This window comes from Mastomys coucha, unplaced genomic scaffold (assembly GCF_008632895.1).
Source record: "Mastomys coucha isolate ucsf_1 unplaced genomic scaffold, UCSF_Mcou_1 pScaffold21, whole genome shotgun sequence".
Classification (NCBI taxonomy): domain Eukaryota; kingdom Metazoa; phylum Chordata; class Mammalia; order Rodentia; family Muridae; genus Mastomys; species Mastomys coucha.
This window is the reverse complement of record NW_022196904.1, coordinates 57775807-57795961: the sequence shown is the minus strand read 5'-3', so window position 1 is coordinate 57795961 and position 20155 is coordinate 57775807. Positions and strand designations below refer to the sequence as shown.

Below are 20155 nucleotides of genomic sequence, written 5' to 3'. Positions count from 1 at the left end.
ACTGGGGACCCTGTACTCAGTTCGATGGATGGCTGTGAGCCTCTACATCTGTGTTAGTCAGGTACTGATTTTATTTTTACTGTATGATCTCTGGCAGTCTCGGCATCTGGTTCTGAATATGTGCTTTCAGATGGTACCTGGAGTCTCCACCAGAGTGTGCCAAAGATGCTTCAGTGGGAAAGTGTTGATGATTTAGACTAGCCTGGACTTGCAGGTCTTTTTAAAGCCTTTTAGTGCTGAGAAGTCAGATTTCTGTGCCTTGGCATCAGAGTATTTCTACGGAGACGTTAATGAACATTTAATCTCTATTCTTGGGTTACAGTAAGCCTGCCAACTAGAGATATCTTTAAGAGTTCTGTTTCATTTTAAGATTAATTTGTCTGAGTGTTTTTCCTGCAAGTATGTATGTGCCATATGCATACCTAGTGCCTGAATAGTGAAGAAAAGGGTGCGTGTCTTCTGGAATTGGAATTACGGATGGTTAGGAGCCACCAAGTGGGTGCTGGGACCCTGTAAGAACAAGTGCTCTTAATGGCTGCCTGAACCAGTTAGAATTATCTTTAGTCCACTTTTACTGTTTAGAAACTAAAACTCATATCTCCTTTTACACAATAGGTATTGATTTTTCTTTATACAGTAAACATATTTCTGAAAACCTAAATAATTTAAATGAATAGAGGTACTGGTAATTTTTAAAAGATGTATTTATTTACTATGTATAGTGTGTTCTGCCTACATGTATGCCTGCACCAAAAGAGGGCCCTACATCTAATTAAAGGTGGTTATAAAACATCACATGATGTTGCTGAGAATTGAACTGGAGACCTTTGGAAAAGCAGCCTATGCTCTTAACCTTTGAGCCATCTCTCCAGCCTATAGAACTAGTAACTTTTTAATGAGGTTAAATACCTTATAAGATTTTTATATTAATGATTTAAAAATGACTAAATCAGAAGATAGATTTAATATTTGTGATTTAGCATATTTCTCTCAAAGTATTAGCTGTTGTTAAGTCTGTGTATTTTGGGAAGTTTTGCTTCTAAGTTTGAAAACTTTGATAAGTTTTCAAACAGAGCTTGTATTAACTGGGTATCTGACAAAATACTGAATAACAAAAGCAACTTTCCCCTTCTTTTGTCACAGGTACCTTCACTCAAATAACATAGTTGTGGTTCCAGAAGGTAAGTACACTTAAAATTCTTAGTTTGAAAACAATGTCATTTATATTTTGCTTTATGAGCAGATGAGCTCCATACTTTGATTCTTCATCTCTAGCTCCTTAAACCTATTTTGGTTGGTGAATTAAGGAATTTTAATCTAAAAGATGTTCAATTTATTTGCTTTAAAATGTAAGTCCAGTTAAGAAAGATTAAATGGAGAAGCCTAAAGACAATAGATGGCCAGGAAAATTACTGGACAAACTGCTGTTGGGAAACAGTGAAATAAGTACTAAGTACAACTAACTACGAATTTAGTTACATATAAAATAACATATTCTTTAAAATTCTTGGGTGTGGGGGTGTGGGGAGGGAGTGTGTGGGGAAAGGACTGCAGAGGACCACTTTGTAACTTGTTCCTCATATGTCTTTTTTTTTTTTTTTTTTTTTTGAGGGAAATCCCCTGGGCTGGAATTCATAGTGTCAGTCCAGGACCCCATCTCTCTGCATCTCTAGCTCTAGGTTACAAGCATGTGCTGCTAGAGCTTTTTAAACCTGGGGTTCTGGGGACTGAGCTCAGATTTCCTTGCTGGCATGACAAACACTTAAGCAGCTGAGCAACTTCCCAGGCCCTGTTCTTAGTGATGTCATCTGAGACAGGCTCCTGTGTCTCTCTGTTGGCCTCAAATTCTACTCTCCTGCCTCAGCCTCTCAGGACCACCCCAGCTGGGTTCATCTTTGAATTCTTTATTTAGTTACATAGTCCCCCATTGCTTTAATGTCTTTACTTGTTCTTAAGTTAATTTTATCTCAAGGTAGAGATACTTTCCACTTTCACAACTTCATTTTCAAGTCGCATGAGTGAAAGAGGAGAGTCAAGAGTGAAGTGGTCCCCTAGGAACACAGAATCACACTCATTCTGCCTCTCCCTCCCTTTTCTCTCTGAAGCCATCGGGTCCCTCGTGAAACTCCAGTGTCTGGATCTCAGTGACAATGCCTTAGAGATCGTTTGCCCAGAAATTGGTCGTCTGAGAGCGTTGCGTCACCTTCGATTAGCTAATAATCAGCTACAATTCCTACCTCCAGGTAATCCCTGTCTGTATAGTTTGTTGTGTGTCAGGAATCTGGTTTTAGTACCGAGGGCACCAGCAGGGGTGCTTGAATATATTTGCAAGTATCTGTTTGTTTGAGGATGAAACAAAGGACTGCAGGTGAAACCTGACCAAGTGTTCTGAGAACCTGGTGTAAATGTAAGAGGATAGTGTGTCTGTTTTGGGGCCACTGTGGGGTGCATTATGAAGAGTGTCCGCTCATCACTCTTCTCACTGCCTGGCAAGGTGTTTGTGTGAAGAGCTGTTGGCTCTGAATTTCACATCAAAGAATGTGAGTAAATTTGGATGCTTAAGGTGTCTTTTTGTAAAAATAGTATTAAGGAGTTAAACAATATTTAACCTCATACAATGAGTCACTGTTTCCAGCTATATTCAATGCATAACCTTTCAGGTCAGTGAAGAACATGATTTTCAGGATTTATCATGTGACTACCTTTGCAATGTTTGATCATTCCAGCTTTCAAGTTTCTTTTTAAATAGCCAGAGAGTTAGATGCTCTTTTGAAGACTGCCCAGGAAATGTCACAACAGGGATAGAAGTTTTCATGCTTGACACTAATACATGTGTAATAAGGTGCTGGGAATGTAGCTCAGTTGGCAGAATGCTTGCCTAGCATGTATGAAGCCCTGGATTTAGTCTCTAGCACTGTACAAACCAGATACGGTAATACAGGAGGATCAGAAGTTCAAGGTTGGCCTCGGCTACTTGGTGGGTTCAAGGCCAGCCTAAGATACAAGAGACCCTATCTCAAAATTCAAACAAAAGAATGAAACCCATGAATCTAATGCACTGCTTGCAAACCCTGCTTATATACGTACAAGGACACAGCACTTCTGTTCCATATGGCTGTTCTGCTCTTTGTTCTTAACTATGTATCACATTTTGTGGTGGAATGTGGTCATTTCCGTCCGGTGCGTTCCCAGAAGTGAATGGTGTTTTTATAACATCATTTGACTGCCTCTTAATAACCACTGAAGGTATTTATTTCCTGACTGCTTTCATATAACTTGTTTTATCTACACTTCTGTTCCGCAGGAATTCAGGCATTTTTTTTTTTTTTTTTTTTTTTTTTTTTTAGTTTCCCAGCTTTGTTGTTTCTGTCGTATGGACTTGGCTGTCCTTGTTTTGAGTGATATTTTATTCTGTAGCAACTAGGTGTCTTGAATAGGAGCTTTTAGGTGAACCATGAGTAGGTTGTTTGCTTTGTTTTGTTTTGTTTTCAGATAGGGTCTCACTTACTGTGCAGCCCTCCATAGCTCTACCTGTCTCTGCCTCCCTAGGACTGAGGAGACAGATATACTCCAGCACCCCTGGCCAAGAATAGGTGTCTTTCTTCCTAGGCAACCTGTGTAGTTCTGGACAGGCCCTCCTACTTCTTTGCTTCACATGTATTTATCTCATTGTGAGGTCATTCAAATATTTGATTGTGTTGGGAACAAGTCTAAACATCTCCCTGATGTTTGGCTGTGTTTTGAGACATAGTATGAAGAAAAGAAGGGGAAGATCTCTCCTGTTGTTCTTCGGCAGCTGTAGACACTGGCTGATATGTGTTGGTAGCCCCTCCTACACAGTCAGTCCATCCTGTTTTGTAGCTGATTTTTATGCTCTATTCCCTCAAAAGGCTTCCCATTTTACTGTGGTGGCTTGTTGTCTGATATGTGAATGCATATGGGCTGCTGTGTGCATTTGCATGTGTGTGCTTGAAAAACCTTTGAGAACAATGTCATAGCCACTAATTGAAATATGAAAAGTATTCAGGATGTAAATTAAATTAACACAGGACACATATAAAAGCCTGGCTAAAGGGTAGCCAGAGCTCTCAAGAACTGCTTTTAAGAGTGAACTCAGGGGCTGGAGAGATGGCTCAGTGGTTAAGAGCACCGACTGCTCTGCCAGAGGTCCTGAGTTCAATTCCTAGCAACCACATGGTGGTTCACACCCATCTGTAATGGAATCCAATGCACCCTTGTGATGTGTGTCTGAGGACAAATACAGTGTACTCACATAAATAAAAATAAATAAATCTCTTTCAGAAAAAAACAGAGTGTACACAGTCATCTTTCCATGTCACAGATTGCTGTGAGGCCCAGTGTTCTATCAGGTTCTGAAACTTACCATGACTTACAAGAAACTAGCAGGTGGTTCTAAGAACTCCTCCTTCCTCTGTTGGATTGCAGAGTCCTACAGAGTCTCTGCTGTTTGCCTTTGCCTTCTCTCAGCGTTCGGCTGCTCCAGTTGCGGGTGCCTGACAGAAGCAGGAGCAGTGTTGGTGGGGTAGGCATGGGGGATTGTGAAAGTTGATCTGCCTTATTTTCTGGATGATTACACTGTGTCTCAATATCTTCTTAGGTTAGAGTAAAAGAAAAGGGAACATTAAGCATCCAGTAAGTTGAGGCATCTTGCTCTCCTTCAGTATCCCGTCTCCTGGCTCTGTTCTTGAGTGTCACAGGCTTTCTACTTGAGCTAGTTCTAGCTGGGTGGTGTCTGTGAGCTGCAGCCAACTGTGGCATATTCCCAGTACCTCCAAGGCTCATGCTGCTTGTGTGAGGTGTCGGAGCTGGAGCACACTGGTTCTGTCACTCAGCTCTGCAGCCTGTTGTACACCACACTGTCCTGTGTGGGGTTGGGAAGTTAGTCATAGCATCGTTGCTAGCAGGTCTCTGTATGACCTGGGGCATCTTCTGTTACCTCTTCACCTTTTATGATATGCCTGCTACTCTTCTGTATGATGTCCTTTTGGTCCCAGTTGACTGTAATAATACTGCACAGGGTGCAGAGAACACTAGACAGATAGCATGAAGGCATGTGAAAGAACTGTGCAACTCCTCTGAGGACTGACCTGAATGGGATGTTAGAAAGCCATGCTGCATGCTCTCTGCGTTTCTTTTGTAAATTGAAAACATATTAAAAATATTATTATTGTACATATCATATGCATATTTCCACGAATGAAGTCTGTTTAAATATTTCATTATTCTTATATGAAAATATGATATTTTGATATATGGGGTGTGCCACGATGTATGTGTGGATGTTGACAGCTTTGTGGAGTAGATTCTGTCCTAAACCTTTATGTGTGTTCCAGAGATAGACTCCAGCCATCAGGCTTTTGCAGTAACCACTCTTAGCTGCTGAGCCATCTTATTGGCCCTATTACTGTACATTAATTATACAAAATAATAGACTTTGCTGTGACTTTTTTTCTTTTCGTTAGCCCCAGGTTTGATTGAGATATTTCCTTCATATAGATCATATATTCTTACGGGCCCCACCCTCTGCCTCCCACTCTGTCTCCTTCCTCCCCTCCGAGTAGTCCTTTCTGTTTCCATAGCACATACTACTACTCTCTCTCGCCCTACAGTGTGCTCCCTCTATGTGGCTTCTTTCACTGAGAATGGTTTTGAGTAGTGCTCCTGCTGTTCATTGAGTAGATATTCTTGCATACATCAGTACTTATTTTTATTTCAATTCTTGCATACATCAGTACTTATTTTTATTTCAAAGCAATATTCCATTGCGTAAGTATTCAGTTCCTCTTAATGAGCATATAGACTTAAAAATGTTGATGTTCATACAAATAAAGCTAATAAAACACAATGGAACAAGGTTTTTGTGGACATGCTGTTTTTGTTTCTTTGGGGTAGAATATTTCAAGAATGAAAGTTGTTGCTTCACAGGGCAGATGTACATGTAACTTCATAACACACTTCCTAGCAGTCATCAGAGTGACCTTCTCAGTTCTCACCCTTGGGCAGTATGTAGGAGGCTCCTGGCCCCGCCTCCAAGTGTGATCCTGTCCGCTTCTCCTGATTATTTTTAGCAATGACACTGAGTATAAAAATAGTCCCTTTATTTTGAATTTAGTTTGTATTTTCCTCTTGCCTGAGAGTGACAAGTACCTTCTCGTGTGTTTACAGGCTATTTAGAACCTTTCCTTTGATTTGCAGGAGACAGCTTCCTGTTTTACATGCTGGTGACTGGCTTTTTCAATTGCTGAGAGATTTCCATCACCAGAGCTACCCCTGGCCCCTATCCCATGAGGGTTCTTCCTGCCGTCCCACTGTGGCTGTGTTTGCTTCTCTGTACTCTAAAGATTTCTTGCCTCCAAGAAATTTATCTTGGCTTTCTTATTATCTCTACCCTCCAGTTTTCCCTAGCTGAAAGCCTTGGGTATCTTGGGAAAATTGCATCAGCATATGTGCACACACACGTGTGTGTGTGTGTGTGTGTGTGTGTGTGTGTGTGTGTGTATACACATGCGCGAGTGTGTGCTACCTTTCACAGCTGGACTGATTTCTCATTGGCTTTTGTCTAGGGCAGATTCTCTCCCTCCTTTTCTTTCAGTCAGAGCATAGCAACTGGAGATCTCTTTTCTTTTAAAGTGGGTTTGTCCCTTATTGAAGTAGGCTTAGGATAAATAATTGTGTCCTCTTCGTTAATGCGTTTTAGGAACTATGATTATGTGTTATATCTAGCTGTGTTGGTTGTTACAGGAGAGTGGTGATCTCTTATGACTTTTCTATTTTTATTTTTTTCTCTTCATTACTTTATAATTTCATATGCATGGGCGTTTTGCCTCCATGTATGTCTATGCACCACATGAATGTCATGACTGTGGAAGCTATAAGAAGGAATCTCCTAGGTCCGGAATGATGGCTGTGAGTGGCCATGTGAATGCCGAGGCTAGAATGCAGGTCCTGTAGAGCAACCAGTGCTCACAACTGCTGAGCCATCGATTCGGCAACTTCCTAATTTTATTTTGCAGTGAAGTGCACATGTGTGATCGCAGGTGCCAATGAAGTCAGAAGAGGCCATCAGACCCCCTGGAGCTAGAGTTATAGGTGATTTCATGATTGCAGGCTACCTAATTATGCATGCCAGGAGTTGAACTTGGATCCTTTGTAAGAGCATTGCATGCCTTTAGCTGCTGAACTGTCTCTCTAGCCCAAGTTTAAGTTTTCTATTTTCTTTAAAACTTTTGACAGTGTACCTGCATGGACATGTGTGCATGCATGCAAGTGTATTTGCGTGTGCGCTTGCTGCACTTGCCAAAACACATGCATGATGGTCAGAGGACAACTTGAGGAAGTTGGTTCTTTCCTTCCACTTGTGGGTCCTGGACTTCAAATTCATACCATCAGACTTGCTGGCAAGCACCTCTACCCAGTGAGCCATCTTACCATCCAAATGTTTATATTTTGAAGTTGCCCTTCCCACAACTGGCCACCATAGGTTGTGGTTCTTCTGTGTGTCCTCTCCATTTTAGTTTGGATTACCTGCACATGCTTCAGTATTGCATTTTATTTCCTATATAGCTTTTCTCTATGCACCCTTAATAGTTGAGACACGTGTGCTATTATGTCAATGTGACCTGACAGTAGCATAGCCATGTGCATCCTTTCTTGGTGCTCTTAGGTGGGATATTTTTTCTCTGTAGACTAAAATGCACACATGCTTGTCATTCGCTTGTCATTTCCACTGTGTACACCTCTCCTTATCTTGAGCACTCCCTTCACTAGTTCTTGCAGTGCAGTACTACACAGGGCCAGGGAGCCATCTTGGGGATTTGCTTGCTTTTGTTTTAGTGGAAAAGTTCTCTTTGATTTTTCTGGCTGTGGAATTCTGAGTTGGCTAGATTTCTTTCTTTAAGTGTGACTTTCCATTTCCCTGCCCTCCATTGTGTGCGGTAAAAGTCTGTTGTTATTATGCCATCGTTCCCACACCTCTAATGGCCTTCACTATTGCTGTAGGAAGGTGGTCCTCATTATCTTCGGTATCACAGTTTGTCTATGGTGTGTCTTGATATATGGGTTTTTTTTTTGTTTCTTTGTTGTTGTTGTGGTTTTTGTTTGTTTGTTTTGTTTTTTTGGTTTTTCCGTATCACCCTGGCTGTCCTGGAACTCACTCTGTAGCCCGGGCTGGCCTAGAACTCAGAAATCCACCTGCCTCTGCTTCCCAAGTGCTGGGATTAAAGGCGTGTGCCACCACTGCTCGGCTTTGATATATGTTTTTATAATAATTATCTCTGTCTTTTTTTCCCCCAGCATTGAAAGTTGTCTGTCATTTCTTCAAATATTTTTCTGCATCACATTCTCTTTGTGGAACTTGTTACATGTTAAATTAGTTGGTATTTTTCTACAAACCACTAGAACTTTGTTCTTTGTTGTTGATACATTGTTTATTTAATGTTTTGCTGAAATAGAATTGTATCACTTTCCCCCATTCTTCCCTCACCCCCATGTCCCCTCTCAAGGGGGATGTGGTAGTCTCTTTCTTTGATTTTCAGTGTCTGTCTCTGTCTCTGTCTCTCTGTCTCTGTCTCTTTCCCTTTCTCTCTCGTGCACACAAGAATGCGCACACATATATACATAACTACAACCTATAAGACTCATTTTGTTGATAATGCACTTGTGGTTTCAAGGTTAACCACTGCATTGGACAACAGATGAGGGGGCTCATTCCCAAGAGGGGCTAATTCTCCTTTTCCCAGTGGTCATTAGTTGCCTACAGTTCTCTGTCTATGGTGAGACCTCATGAACTTTCCCCCATGAACATGTCCATTGATATTGCCTTTGTTCAGATCTTGTCTCTGCAGCCATTTCTAGGAGAAACTGTTTCACAGCTGACTTTGTGTTATTGTGGTTCTCACAGTATGTCTGCTCCCTCCTCTCTGATGTTCCCTGAGTTGTGTAGATGTATCTGTTGGGGCTGGAATCCCCATGATCTGCTGATCTCTGGATTGTATCCACATGTGGTTTTCTGTGATGGTTTCTACTTGCTGTAAAGAGAAGCTTCTTTGATAGTAGGGTAAGGGTCCATAGTTCACTGAAGAATGACACCCTGGACTCAAATAGTATGTAAATGTAAAGAGTGTTTTATTCTGCCGAAGTTCAGCATGCTGGGGTCTCCCATCACCAAGATAGAGAGACAACCCAGTCAGCACACAGGCTCAATTTAAAGCACAGTGGAATTCATGGGTAGATAGGCTTTAATCTTACTGTATCTCTAGGCATTCCAGAACCATTATTAGGGAATGAAGGCTGGAGCCTGTTTTCTTTTTTTTTCTAATAGTAGTCGACTTGCCTGGGGCTTGCCCGAACTTGCCCAGTTCTTAGGCCCTAGTCTTGTATCTGCCAACTTGAAGCCTGTCATGGACTCAGCCTAGCCTTCTCAGTAGCTCTACTCTCCTGCGGGTGTAAGGATAAGATTTGGAATGTAGTGTCCAGGATTATGCTGGTCTCACAAAGTGGTGGTAGTAGAGTCTTTTCTAAGGTCCATGACCTCACTAGCTCTGAGAAGCTGACCAGAATTCAGTACCGCACATGATTTCTCTCCTGTTGAATGGTCCTTTAGTCTAGTCAGACAGCCATTGGGTGCTACTTTTTTTTTTTTTAATCTCTTGTAAACTTGGGTGGCATGTATCGGCCTGTCTTCTCCTCCTGCCTGTGCTCTACAGCCTGCTGTTCTGCCCTCTCCTTTAGTCCATGGAGATGCTATAGGGAAAACTGCCATGGTTGATAAGCAACAAGTTTGTCTCTTGTGATTCTGGAGGCTGTGAAGTCGAGAATCCAAGTGCTGCAGATTAAGTATCTGGGGAAGGCTGCTTTTTAGTCTACAGGCAGAATGGCGTCTTCTCACCACCTTCTCAGTCTCTGAGGTCTGACCCCTGCATGAGGCCCTCGTCCTCCAAAGTTAGTGTCTCCCTAAGGCCCCCTTTCTGGTGCCATCACATTGGTGAATAGGTTTCCATGTGAAATTTGATGGACATGAGTGTTCAGACCATGGCCCATTTTTCACCTTTTTTGCAGGTTTTCTTCTTAGGTTCCCTTTCCTGCATTTCCCAGGAGTTTTGTCTGCCTGGAGCTCTGTTCTCTGCCTCTTCAGCTTTGGGATTCTGGGCTGTTTGTGTTTCACTTTCTTGTTCATGGCCTAGAATGTGCAGCTTGGCAGAAAGCTGGGCCCACCATGGACCTCACCTCTCATCCCCCTTGTTTCAAGGATTGTAGTTCAGTGGTACATGTTCTTTGCTTCAAAACAGCTGTCCCTGCTTTTGCCTTTTGATTAGTTGTATTGTGTTTCTGTGAGAAGTGAGTGCCTTTTAAGTTTTCCTGCCATGCCTGCCATCAAATTTCTGTTCAGTACTGTTTGATTTTTCATGTTTGCTTACCTTCAATCGTGTGTATTCTTAAGCTTTTGTAACACTTTAAAAACTCTTACTTTTCTATGATCTCTGCATCAAAACTATAGCATTATTTGCTTTTTAACAAATCTAAACTAATTCTAACCTGATGATACAAAGTTATATATATTATGAAGAGAAATATTACACAACTACAAATAAAGTATTATTGGGGAAGAGCCCCCATCAGTGCAGGTATACTTGCAGAATACTTCATTGTGTAAAGACCACAAAGGACCATGATACTGGACAAAGCAGAAAAACTAGCTAATCCTCCAGGCAAACATGCTTGATACTGTTGTGACCATCAGTTCCCTAGAACTCCCATAGGAGGTTATAGTGACAAACAACATAAAGCAACCAGGAGCCTGAAAAGATGTTGCTCATAGCCAGGTAGTAGTGGCACACTTTAATCCCAGCACTTGGGAGGCAGAGGCAGGTGGATTTCTGAGTTCGAGGCCAGCCTGGTCTACAAGAGTGAGTTCCAGGACAGCCAGGGCTATACAGAGAAACCCTGTCTTGAAAAACCAAGAAGAAAAGAAAGAAAGAAAGAAAGAAAGAAAGAAAGAAAGAAAGAAAGAAAGAGAGAAAGAAAGAAACAAAGAAAGGAAGGAAGAAAGAAAGAAAAAAAATGTTGCTCACATCTGGTTTGTAAATCAGGCTTTTTTTTTTTTTTAAATGCTTTAATCCTTGAAAAGCTGTTTTGCATACCAAAAAAGGAAGGGCTTTTTCCGCTCAAATTAAAAACATGAACGGATTGTACTTAGTGGCTAAAAGCATGTACAAACACAGAGCTATGGCCTTCATGTAACCAGCACACAGAGCTATGCTTTTCATGGTGCCACACAGCTGTGCCCTTCACGTAACCAGCACACACACACAGACAGCTGTTTTTCATGGAACCAGCACACACAGGGCTGTGCCCTTTATATAACCACACACAATATGTTTTTTCATGGAACCAGTGCACAGCTGTGGTTCCCTTCACGTAACCAGTGAGATTTTTTTTTTCTGAAAGTTATCCTTCAAATGTGATTTCTTAAAGTTATTTTTTTTCAGTTGCCCCCGTTGCTTCAGTGAGCTGAGGCTTAGTATCTCTTCTTAGGGTGATCATGTTGGTACCCAAGTAGCTTCCAACACTGCTCACTAGTCTCTGTGGAGGGAGAGGATCAGCCCTTTGTAGAAGGCCGCTCAACCTTCTGGGCTCCCTGCTGCTTATTACTCTGTTGAACTTTATTGACACAGAGTAACCAACTGTGGCACAGGCTGACAAATTGCAGCAGGTGCTACATTGATTCTTTAGAGGTATGGCTTTCACCCTGTAGCTGTAACCCTGGTTGCTCTGGCTCTGATTCCCTGCACTAATTAACTTTTCTGAGATTGTTAGGTGGCTGAGGAACGGAACACTGGGTTCCTTCATTATCTATCTCATTGAGCTCACCTTTCAGCTTCTTAGCAGTCAGCTCAAAGGCAGCTTTTTGAAATCCCAAAACACAGAGTGCTGTACTATGCCTGCTGTGCCCCAGTGATCTAGTCTCTTTACCCCATACTACTCTCCTTACGAAAACTGTATGTCATCCCAGGTAATGGTGTCCCCCTCCCATCGCTTTGTTGTTGAAAACAGCTGAGAAATGGTTCCCCTGTAAAACACTCCTCAGGGTCACCAACACTGTAGGTGTGTGTGGCTGGTGTTGGACAGCTGACTTGAGAGGCTTACTGTTTCTGTCGCTTAACCAGACATGTGCATTAGATCAACCCTGCTAGGGAAAGTGGGTGTGACAGCACAGAATGGAATCAGGACTCTGGCTTCTAAAGAGACTGGGTGGACAGGAGAGAGAATTGGGTATATTTTGCTAGCTAGTTGTTATTTCAGTAGAGAGCTAAGGAAAAGTTTCCTATTTCGACAATAGTGGAAGAAGGGTCAATGACTGGCAGTCTTCCCCAGCTTGCCAGAGTGACCACCTAACAACTTGTCTGCCTTAGGTCACACTGAGAGCTTGTGCTTTGAGTGGCCGTTATGGACTTACAGTATGAGATAGTCAATACTTCAATAGCAGTTACCTCATAGTATAACTAGATATAAGTAGCTCTATGCAAATATTTTATTTAGGTATTTATATAGAATTATCTTAGTATACTGGATTAAATGAAACATGTAACTTTCTCAGACAAACATGAAATTGTGGTTTTTAAATTTTATTTATATACTTTTATAAACTTTGACAATTTGGCCAATAGAAGAGGATAAAAATGTCCATTAAAATTCTTCTAAGGGAAGAAAAATGTTTTATTTTCTGGACTGTGAGTCCTTCTACAGAAAATATTCCTTTTTAGGAAAGGTGTGAAAGGAAATGGTGGAAAACATGCCAAATGTCTGAACAGCAAAAGTTCATGGTGACAGTATTTTTTAAAAAATAATTTAAAAAGCAAGAGAAGTAAAGTTGGTGCCTGAGACTTGATGCCTCTGCCATCTGTCTTGCTGCTGGCCAAGGCACAAGGAGTTCATGTTCACCGACCATTCCTCTGTGACATGTCACGGTAGCTTGTGTCATGGAGACCTGCACTCAGTGCTTGCTCTGTCCATAAGCAGTTGTTACACCAGGCCTTTCTCAGGCTTTCCACTGTGTGGGGACCACAGTGATGCCTCCACGGTCAGCGAAGGGAGGTGAAGAAGTCAGGTCCAGCCTCAGGGACCAAGCTGGCATGTGAGTGGTTTGCAGAAACACGCCCACCTCTTAGTGTGCACTATGCAGTGCTTCCAGAGGCCCTCAGACTTGAGATCTCCTTAGTAAAACTGTAAGAGAGGTTGCATTTGTTATGATAGAAGCCTTTCCTGGGTTTGTAACTGGTTTTTAATGTTAAAACCAACAAGTCAGAATATTTTTTTTTTTTTTTTTTTTTTTTTTTTTTTTTTTTTGATTTTTCGAGACAGGGTTTCTCTGTATAGCCCTGGCTGTCCTGGAACTCACTCTGTAGACCAGGCTGGCCTCGAACTCAGAAATCCACGTGCCTCTGCCTCCCAAGTGCTGGGATTAAAGGCGTGCGCCACCACCACCCAGCCAAGTCAGAATATTTTTTAACTGCCTGATGAATATAAATGCATTCTTAATCTTCTGGGGTTGAACTTTCTTGAGAACTAATAAAATGTGTTTTCTTAGCTATAGCCTGTTTAAGAGCCCTCAGACAGGGAGTTCTTTTTGTACCTAAGTCAGCTTTCAGTGTTTTGGAGGTAGCATGGAACACTTGCTATAAGTGTTTTGATGTTTTGGAAGAACTTGTATCATTTTTATTTTAAAGAACTTCCAGGTATTAAACACAGTTTTTCTGTTAGTAGTGTTTGATGCATTGCGTATATTAACCTAGCTCTGAGAACAAAGCTCATTTTGACATATAAACAAGGATTATATCTTCATATTGTGACAGTTTGTCAACTTGACACAGTCTGTATTACCTTGGAAGGCAGTCTCCATGAAGGATTGTCTGAGTTAAGTTGGTGTGTGGGGCTTATCTTGACTCCGGAGAAGCCCCACCCACTGTGACGGTGAGCAGCACCCTAGCAGGCTTGCATGCACTGGTGCATTGCTATGCCTTTGATTGTGGATGGCTCGATGCTTCAAGTTCCTGTGGCCTTGCCTTCCTGCGCTGGTGCACTCCAACTTGGAATTGTGAGCTGGATAAGCCCTTTCTCCCTTCAGTTACTTTTCTCAGGATAGTTTATCAACAAGGAATAAAACCTAGATACATAGTTATTTTATAACAGCTTGAGTTGATTTTTCTGCCTTGATATCAATATACTGCTGTTAGTGACATCACAGGAAATTAGAGTTTCATGTTAAACATTGTAACTGAAGAAAACAGAACTGGTAACATATAGATTAAGTGCAAAAATATATCTTCAGAAGAAATGTTTTAGTGTGTAAAACAATAAGCTTTTTATTTCATTTATTATTTAACCATATTATTTGAAGCATAAGTGTTGCTTTATTTCATCTGCAAATTGGGTCTTAACCCTATTAAAGGTTTTAATTGAAATCTGATTATCTATTCTGCAAGTGATTTTATGGTTAATGATTGTTTTAATGAGTGAAAAGCCTTCCCATTTGCCAAGGAGTCGATGTAATGAGAAGCAGTTAAAGGAATGCAGTTTGATATTGCTTGTTAACAGCCCTCCCCATGTGCATAACAGTTGGCGATGGCGGTCTCTGTTTAATCCTTTAAGCCACCATTTCTTCAGATGCTTTGATTTTAGAGGCAGCTCAGTTTTCTCTGTCCATTTGTTTGTAGATTAAAAAAAAAAAAACAGCATAAAGCAACCAACCAACCAAGCAGACCCCAGCCTTGGTGTGGAGACACCTCTTGGCTTCATGAGTGAGGAGAGGCCGCAGAGATGAGTGCCCTTACATGCAGATGACAGATACCATGAGTTACTTATGCATCTCCTCTGCTCCTTGCCTGGTCTGCTGACATCCCTGCTTCTAATACAATTTGGAGAGAGATAAGGCCTGGCATCTTGCTATAGTTTGGGTTTGGAATGTCCCCCACAGTTTCATGGGTTGAGGATTTGGCCTCCAGCTGGTGATGCTCTTGGGAGGCAGTAGAAACCTGAGGAGAGGTCTACTTGGAGGAAGTAAGTTCCTGGAGACATGTCTTTGAAAGGTGTGTCTTGTCCCTGGCCCCATACCCTCTCTTGTTCGCAGCTGCCAGAAGGGGAGCAGTTTGGTTGTACTGCATGCTTCCTGCCATGATGCTTTGCTGGCCATGGCACAAAAATAGCTGAGCCACACGGCCATGGGTGGAGTGGAGCTTCTAGTACCATGGGTTGAATAAGTCTGTCTCCTTCAAGTTGATTTTCTCTGATGTTATTTCACAACAATGGATGACACAGACCTCTTTTGGTGGCATTTTTTTGTGGCTTGAGGAGAGGAGGAGGGCTTGCTCCGAGGTAGATTTCTGATCTTCACTGTGAGTGATGGGATTCTGTGTATAATGAAAGCTGTAGTTTACATAGGTCAACTCTCTCAGTTATCAACTATCTAGGAATCAGGTATCAAGCCTGGTCACAAGACTCAGCAGATCCAGAAGGATACCTGCCACCAACCTTGAGAGCCTGAGTTCAGTGTCCAGGATCCCCATGGTTGAAAGACAGAACTGATGCCCTCAAATTGACCTCTGACTGCTGGATATATGGGTTTATGCTGTGGAACATGTGCCCACACATATACACATAGAGAAATACTCTTTAAAAAGTTTATAAGAGGGCTGGAGAGATGGCTCAGTGGTTAAAGGCACTGACTGCTCTTCCAGAAGGTCCTGAGTTCAAATCCCAGCAACCACATGGTGGCTCACAGCCATCTGTAATGAGATCTAACGCCCTCTTCTGGTGGGTGTCTGAAGACGACTACAGTGTATTCATATAAATAAAAATAAATTTAAAAAAAAGTTTATAAGAACCAAGTTTCTTTCTCTGCCTCTCTCTGCCTCTCTTTCTCTCTCTCTCTCTCTTTCTCTCTCTCTCTCTCTCTCTCTCTCTCTCTCTGTGTGTGTGTGTGTGTGTGTTGGGTGATAGTGGTGGTGGTATATATACCTATAATAGATATATATGGTATATAGTGAGGCATTAAATGTAGACTATAGAATACTAATTTTAAGTAAAAGGAACAAGTGATGTTTTAACCCTTTTTGTTCTGTTGCCCTTAATATAAATAAACCAGTTTCGTGAATCGGTGCTCACTAGGACTTTTTTACCTCCCTGGTGTTTAAGACTCTCTTCTAGAATACCATAGCTGTATTGCTACATCTGCTATTGTTGGCTTGCATTGGATCAATGGCTACATTGTTTTTGAGCTTTATCCATAGAGCTATTTAAGTTTCCCATACTTGGAATTCCATGGAACTTTATGTACTATAAATGTTAAATAAAATAAATGACTGTAAAATTAATGTCACTTGGGGCTGGAAGTGTAGAATGTTTGTCTAGCATGTGGGTTCAATTCCTGGTACTTCCCCTCCCTCTAGATTAATGTTTTTTTTTTTCATCCCTGCTTTTATTTTTCCTGGGTGGTAGGGAGATTTTAACTCCTACTACAATTTAATATCCATGATATAAAATGAAAGTGGAAATTTTGCTCATGTTCCTAAAAGACACAGTAAGGTGTGGTGGTTAAATGAGTCTGTTTCTTGTCCATAGCTTAAATTTGAACTACTTCTAATTTAAAAACACTTTTGTTATGAGTAGCACAACAAGAAATAAAACCCTGATTTTCTATTCCCAGCACATTATCTATAGCTAATTTACACTCTGTCATCTGTACAGTTCTTTTCTTTGTACAAGACACTGAATAGTCTTTTTAGTAATATGTTGTTAAACTCTATGACAATACCAGTAATTTTGCTCCTGGCATGAGTTAGTAATTAAAATTTTTTCCTGTTGATTTGAAGAATTTGAGGTATCATTTATATACTATAAAACTCACCATTTTAAACATGCAGTTGATAAGTTTTTAAAAATATGCGCAGACGGAGAAGCCTCCCTACAGTCTAGTGAAAACATTTCCATCAGGTTCAAGTTCTCCAGCGCCTGCTTGCGCCAGGCCCTGTTCCCACCCTGAGCAACCCACCGCTCTGTTTCTGGAGTTTTGACTTTCTCAGTTTTACCTTCATGGTGCCATGTAGCCCTTCTTTGAGGCTAGTTCACTCACGACAGTGTTTTTGCATGTACGCCATCATGAAACATGAGTTTCACTAGTTCGTTACTTTTTACTTCAGAGTATTCGTTTTATAGTTTGGATGGGCCATGTTTTGTTTATCCATAAGCTGATTGATAACTTAGATGGTTTCTACTTGGGGCCATTATGAATAATGTTGCTATGAGCATTTATTTGTAAACAAGGTTTTTGTGGACATGTATTTTCCTTTCTCTCCCACAAATACCTGAGTAGACTTGCTAGGTAATATGGCAAGTGGACTTTTAACTAGAGGAAAATTTTGAGCTATATTATCAAAGTGGCTGTGCCATTTACATGCCTGATCGCAATATTGAAGGTTTTGCTTCTTTCTTATCCTTGTTAACATTTGGTACAGTCAGTCTTTTTAAGTTGTTGTTCCACTGGCCATGTAGTAGCATCTTTTTCAAGCTTTGATTTGCATTCTGTTAACTAAAAGTTACTATATTCTATGTGTTTGTCATTTATTTGATGAAGTATTTCAGATATTTAATCATAAATTAGTTGTTTTTAAAAATAAATTTTCTTGGGCGGTGGTGGCGCACAGCTTTAATCCCAGCACATGGGAGGCAGAAGCAGATTTCTGAGTTCGAGGCCAGCCTGGTCTACAGAGTGATCTCTAGGATAACCAGAGCTACACAGAAAAACCCTGTCTGGAAAAACAAAAACAAAAACAACAACAACAAAAAAATTCTTCTTTATGTGCATGTGGAGTTTTAATCTTGATATTAGAATTACTCCTCAGTCACTCTGTCTAATTCTTTGAGGAATAGTCTCTCAGACAAATCCAGAGCTTGTTGCTGTGGCTAGTCTCTCTAGCCAGCTTATGAAGACTTTAAATGTGATAAAACTTTTATTTAACTCATTAATGAGGAAGTTGGTAAGATGTAACTATTTCAAAGGAAAATCCACAAAATGGACAAACTCAAGATGAGTAATATTAAAATAGGTATAAGGCTCCAGAGCTGGCTTTCTCTACAGGACCAAAGGGCCACCCCTTCCACCAGAGGTAACATATACACATGCCTGTCAACAAAGAGGATTGTATATTATTGTCAGTTATTACAAGGTGGAGTTATAAAATAGTTTTCATAGAATCCAAATTAGCCTAGAAGGATGAGACCAAATCTGAGCTTGTAAATAAAGTTTTACTGGAGTACAGCCACGCCCATTCTTATACATACTGTCATCTGTGTCTGTGTTTGTGCCAAGATAGAGTTGTTATATAGTTTGCAAAAACTAAAATGCCTATTAAAGAGCCCTTACGTATGCTGGCCTATATTGTTGCCTTTGTCAGATAGATGACCTGGAAATGTTTTTTAACTTAGTCTGTGATGGGATGTGTTTATAGTTTAGTGATTTAAACGAGCAGACATTTAAAAATGTAATGATGCCAAATTTACCAAGTTCTATTTTGTAGATTGTATTATTGATGTTATAGTTAAGGAATGTTTGCCAAACTCTGTGTCATAAAATATCACATTCTGTAAGTCCTAATGTAGTTTTGTCTCTTTCATCTATGTCTATAATCCATTTCAAATTAATTATTGTGCATGCTGTAGGTAATGGTTAAGATTTTTGGTTTAGTTTTGTTCTTAACATATAGCATTTTTTTTAGCCATTCCAACTCAATGGAATGTTGAATAGGAAGTTGCTCCATTACTCTTCGGTGCCTTGTGCCCTGATAACTGTAGCTTTAAAGTAGGGTTTTTAATGAGGCAGTGAAAGAGTCCAACTTTTTTCTTTTTTTGGATTTCTTTTGACATCATTGACTCTTCTTAGGATTTATTTTTATTTTATGTGTATGAGTGTTTGTCTGAATGTCTGTAGTATACATGTGTGTGCCTGGTGCCTCAGAAGTCAAGAGGGCTTTGGATCTCCTAAAAGGGCAATTATAGACTATTGTGAACCGAACCCCTGTCCTCTAACTGCTAAGCTGTCTCTGGCCCCACATTTTTCCTCTCCTGACACTGAATTCATTCACACAGCTCTCCATGTGCATATGAGTATTCTGAAGAAGATGGAGCTTAGGACCAAAAGGACCTTCTATCAAAGTGGTCTATGGAGACCATTACACTATTCCCTATAATTTTAATCATCCAGTCTATTTCTTGGTTTTAGTTATCTAAACATGGAATCCAGCTTCTCTTATTTTACAGCTTTTCTCAGTAGCACAGGGACATCAATGGAGTAGATGAGGGAGGTCTGACCAAGTTTTACCACCTCTAGATCTGAGGACAGCACAGATGTGAGATGCAATGGCCCGTCCCCTTCCCATGGGCCTGCCTTGCTTTTTATGCGTGGCCAGATTGTAGGGATGGTAGCCAAGTGATGTAACAAGAGGCTCTGGGTTTGGACACATGCCTCGATCCATTTTGAAGTTCTGTAGATGTCATGTTAAAGCATCAGGAAGTGTTGTCAAACTGGTTTTGTGCTAGAAGTTGGATCCAGAGTGTTCACAGTGACTAGTCTTTCAGGGCATCTTACCACATTCAGATGTTGTCAAGCTTCTGTAATTTCTAAATTTGGTGTTTAAATATATAAACTAAGAAAAATGGAAGACATAGCAAATACACATTTAACTTTTTTTTATTTCACAGAACTAAAGTCATAATAAACAGGGCTCTGAAATTTATGAATGTTTAGCAGTGTTTATAAGGGAAATGTTTTCTGGATGTTCTTGGAACTAAAATTCTCCCAAACACCTTCAGAATGCAGGCATTAGCTTTTGAGGAAATATAAAGGTGACTTTAAAATAGTTTAGAGAATGCTAATTAATAGCTATGTTCCTTTTTAAAACCTTGTGACATGCTGATTAGACCAGTAAAGATTGGGATGAGGAAAATTATATATCTTCCCTTCATATTTTTGTCATATTAAAGTGACTGTTTTCTTGAAATCATTCTGTGCTTCTCAAGCCTCCCTGGCTGCTCTCCTGTGCTTCCTAAGCTGAATACACACACACACACACACACACACACACAC

General features: G+C 40.7%; 1 protein-coding gene across 2 annotated transcripts in view; it reads left to right on the top strand.

The window, feature by feature from the left end:
• Lrrc28 (leucine rich repeat containing 28) overlaps nucleotides 1–20155 on the top strand; it is a 125329-nt gene that overhangs the window by 26767 nt on the left and 78407 nt on the right. For both annotated transcript variants that reach the window (XM_031386954.1, XM_031386953.1), the window contains exons 4-5: nucleotides 1144–1181; nucleotides 2106–2243. In XM_031386954.1, the coding sequence (XP_031242814.1) occupies nucleotides 1144–1181; nucleotides 2106–2243 (176 nt within the window). The remainder of the gene's footprint in view (nucleotides 1–1143; nucleotides 1182–2105; nucleotides 2244–20155) is intronic.